This window comes from Microplitis demolitor, chromosome 6, assembly GCF_026212275.2.
Source record: "Microplitis demolitor isolate Queensland-Clemson2020A chromosome 6, iyMicDemo2.1a, whole genome shotgun sequence".
Taxonomy (NCBI): Eukaryota; Metazoa; Arthropoda; class Insecta; order Hymenoptera; family Braconidae; genus Microplitis; species Microplitis demolitor.
In genome coordinates this window covers 14,804,879-14,809,007 of record NC_068550.1, presented here as the reverse complement: position 1 = coordinate 14,809,007, position 4,129 = coordinate 14,804,879, and the positions used below count along the sequence as shown (strand labels likewise).

Here is a 4,129-nt window from a genome sequence, read left to right as displayed (position 1 = left end):
AGAGACGCTCTAGAACATCGTTTGACAGATGCTGGTTTGAATTTAAAACGTAAGGCCCAAGAAAAAATCGATAAAATAATGACAGGGTCCGGTTATAATTATAATGACAGCAGGGAAGTTATTCAGTCTCATTTGAAGCGCCGACGCGTACACAAGCGTGCTACCTGTAAGAAAAAGAAGAGAAAACGTGCTAAAAAATATTGTAAAAACGCAATCAGTAAAACAAGGAAAAAAATTAGAAATAAAATTAAAAAATTAAGACAAAAAAGTAGTTTCAGGAAAAAGAAAAAACGTTCAGTGCAAGATATTTTTGACAGTAATATATAATAATGGCTTTTTTACATTCTCATTCAACCGAGTGTGCCAAGTCAGAATTGGACTTATATACTATACCACCAACACAAACGAGCATCGAATATTCACAATGGACGCACTACAATCCAGTTTCTTCAATAACAGATGACTCGCCCGTTGAATTTGTTATACCTGGGGATAGTAATGAATACATCGATTTACCTCATACAATGTTAAAAATGCGGGCACAAATAATTGCTGCTGACGGAACTCACGCTGCGGCTGATAAAGTCGGTCCTGTAAATAATTTATTACACTCAATGTTCAATCAAATTGATGTGTTTTTCAATCAAAAATTAATTTCACCGCCTAATAATGCTTATGCTTACCGAGCATATATTGAAGCATTATTAAATTACAGTAGTGATGCGAAGAATTCACATTTAGGTTTAACTTTGTGGTCTAATGATACCGGTGGGGCGTTTGATCATCCTGTGGGAGGTATTGGTGAAAATGACAACAATGTTAGTAACAAAGGGCTAGAAGAACGTACGGGGATTACTAGAAACGGTGCGAAATTTGATTTACTTGGACATCTACATTGTGATATTTTTAATCAAGATAGATTTTTATTAAACGGTGTAGAAATGCGCTTACGTTTAGTACATACAAAAGATTCATTTCGTCTTATGGACAGTGCAAATAAAAATTAGAAAATACATTCACTTGAGGCATCACTTATTGTAAGAAAAGCTAAACTAGCGCCAGGTATACTTTTGGGTCACGCCGAGGCTTTGTCACGAACAAGCGCATTCAAGCACTGATGTCAGCACTCGGATGAAAAAATTCCCGAGTTAATATAATTATTATTTTTCTATTTTATTTAAAATATCTGTACAATATTATCAATTATCATTTACGTTTATTATTATTTAACATAATTGCATAACATTATATTATTTTATTTTGATTATCTGTTACCCCAGCGGTCATAAAATTATTATCGATACTTTTATTTTAAAATTTACAAATTGGGTTTCTATTGAGGAATTTATTTTTGAGTATGAGTGAGAATTAAAAACACCGTATCTTTCTCTCTCTCACGAGTGGTGGGAGATCTATATAAAAAGGAAATATTATATTAATATTATTTATTCTTGAGGAGATTCGAATGGAATTTTTATATACTTAATATTAATAATTAACATTATTAATTACTTTAAATTAAATTCTATTCATTTTGAGTAATTGAGTTTACATAGTTGTATTTCTTTTTTTTTAATAACCACCGAGTGCCACGATTGTGGTTAATTTGACAAAAACTACTTATTGTAAAATATTATTAATTATATTGATTATTGTTTAAAATTAAAATACGGAAACCAACAGCTGTCGGGGAAAATTTAATATTTATTTTCCCTGGATCTTTTCCTACTGCTTATTTCATTTTTCTGATCTTATTTATTATTTGTAATATAATTATTTATTATATATTTACTATTTTCCTTTTTTTATTATTATTCATTTATTTTTCTCAATTGTTTGTCCGCTTTGTCGTGAGTCACTTGCTCGGATTTTCCCTCGCAGATTTCCCCCTGAATTATTTTTGTCCGTTTTGTGTAAAAACGGTCTGGCGCCTGCGTGCACTAACCCAGCCTGAGGAGCTGGTTCAGGTACACCATAAATTTATTATTTATAATTTTATTATTGTTTAAAATTTATTATTTATTTTAATCTGAGGTAAATATTTAAAATCATTTAGTAGTATTTATTATTATTTATTATTATTATTTTAACACGTGGGTGACCGCATACGGTTTACCGGTTGATCCGCGTCTCCGTCGCGGAAATTAATTACGGTATACGTTATAATTATTTAGAAGCTGAAGCATACAACACCGTTCTTACTGGTACGGGTATACATTTTTTTGACAATGGTAACAACATTACACGAAAAAATTACTCCAAAGGATATTGCTTGTTCGCATTCGACTTGACGCTTGATCTATCTGCTCATTTTGCTACCTACTGGAATCTTGTCAGAAACAGTAGCCTAAGAATTGAAGTACATTTTGATAGAGTAACTACTACGAGTTTAAACTGTATACTCTATGCTGAGTACGATAATATACTAGAAATTGATTCTTCCCGCCAAGTGATAGTTGACTACAATGGATAAAAAGAATATGGTTAAATGCAGAACAGTCAGTTAACTTGGAAATTTCGTGAGTGTATTATCTATCTGTCCTTTTTTAGTTCGTGCGTGAGTGTATGAAAATATTATAAAAATGAGTCATCATTTAAACGAGCTGATTATAGACATACAAGGTTTGGCCGGTCCCGATGGTTTAATTATACCAAAAGAAATAGCTATACTACCTGTTATAGGCAGACAAATAGGACATTGGATAATAGGACCACCGTTACCAAAAAGTGCTTTAAGTACAAAAGTTTGTAGGTGTAATTTCTGGCTAACGACATTTTATCATCGCTTAGACTGGTGCCAAGGGACAACGCCCTTTGAATCTCTCAAGTCTTTGTTATTTGAAGCTACAACGAATACGGTATTGATATACGTCCGTGGTAAAGAAAAAAAAATTTCTTACAAACAACTATGTCGAGACCTGTTATTGACTTGGAAAAATATTGCCCGCAATTTTACACGCTACCTTTAAACAATTATTTGTGCTTTTATCACGGTGAAATTGAAAAGAATACAAAGCATAAGTATTCATGTGCACTTCATAATGCCTTTAAATTAAAAACATGGATTGAAAATAATATTTTAACTGGAGAGTTAACATTAACAGACGAATTTGATGATATAAAAAATGACGAAGACGAACACTGGATAAATTATTTCACTGCAGGTGAGAATAAAAAGAAAAATATTCAAGAAAATAAACCAGCACCCCCGCCGAGGACAACATCAAAAAATTCTAGGCCTACATCAATCGTAATACCGATGTCAGGTAATACAGTATAACCATATAATAATTGTGCTAGTAGCGCACCACCAACGTATTCGGCGCCACCACCATCTTACCGAATACGAATGTCACGGTCGGCGGTGTTTTCGCCGCAGACGAAGTACCATAGGTGTGGACAAGACCATGTGCACTCATTTGCAACACAGACGATCATAAAAGACCCAGAACCCACTGAGTCGCAATACATCTTAGTCAGGATGGGCGAGGATTCTACTTCGACAGCTATGGATTACCACCGTTTGATGAGCAAATCACACATCACTTTACGAGAAATTGCCGAACATATAGGTAGAACTGCGTCCAACTTCAAGATCTATCAAGCAATGTTTGTGGGCACTACTGCATTGTTTTGTTGCATTGGTTTAGTGATGGTCGCTGTTACGAGTCGCTACTTAAAAAGTTTGGAAGAAATACAAAAATCAATGATCAAATTGTTGTGAAAATGTTTCGTGCTATTATTAAAAATAAGTATAATAAAGAGTGTTCATTGTCGTCGAGTTCAAGTATTCAACATTGTAAAGAAAAACACGTAAGAAGTCTTTTTAGTACGTAAGCAAATGTAACTTTTGTTTTTTTAACTATACGTACTCATTATATATATGATTTTTGTTTTTTTTTTTTTTTTAAATGCACTTGATATACATATATAATTTCTTCAACTATTTTTTTTTTCTTTCGTTTTTATAATCCAGTAGTCTTAAATATCTATTTTTTTTTGTTTTTTTCATCAGCATTAAATATATATATTTTCTAAGTTTTTTATGTGCCTTTAACACACACACACACACACACACACACACACATATATATATATATATATATATATATATATATATATATATATA

The 4,129-nt window shown here is 32.3% G+C and overlaps 1 protein-coding gene across 1 annotated transcript; it reads left to right on the top strand.

The window, feature by feature from the left end:
• The first annotated feature begins 329 nt into the window (after positions 1 to 329).
• LOC128668041 (uncharacterized protein F54H12.2-like) lies at positions 330 to 1,007 on the top strand. Its single transcript, XM_053740195.1, has one exon. It carries the CDS (start codon positions 330 to 332, stop codon positions 1,005 to 1,007), a length of 678 nt encoding a protein of 225 aa, XP_053596170.1.
• Positions 1,008 to 4,129: the final 3,122 nt, after the last annotated feature.

What these genes read in the sequence shown, in the direction of transcription:
- LOC128668041 (XM_053740195.1), top strand. Translation starts at nt 330, where the DNA reads ATGGCTTTTTTACATTCTCATTCAACCGAGTGTGCCAAGTCAGAATTG.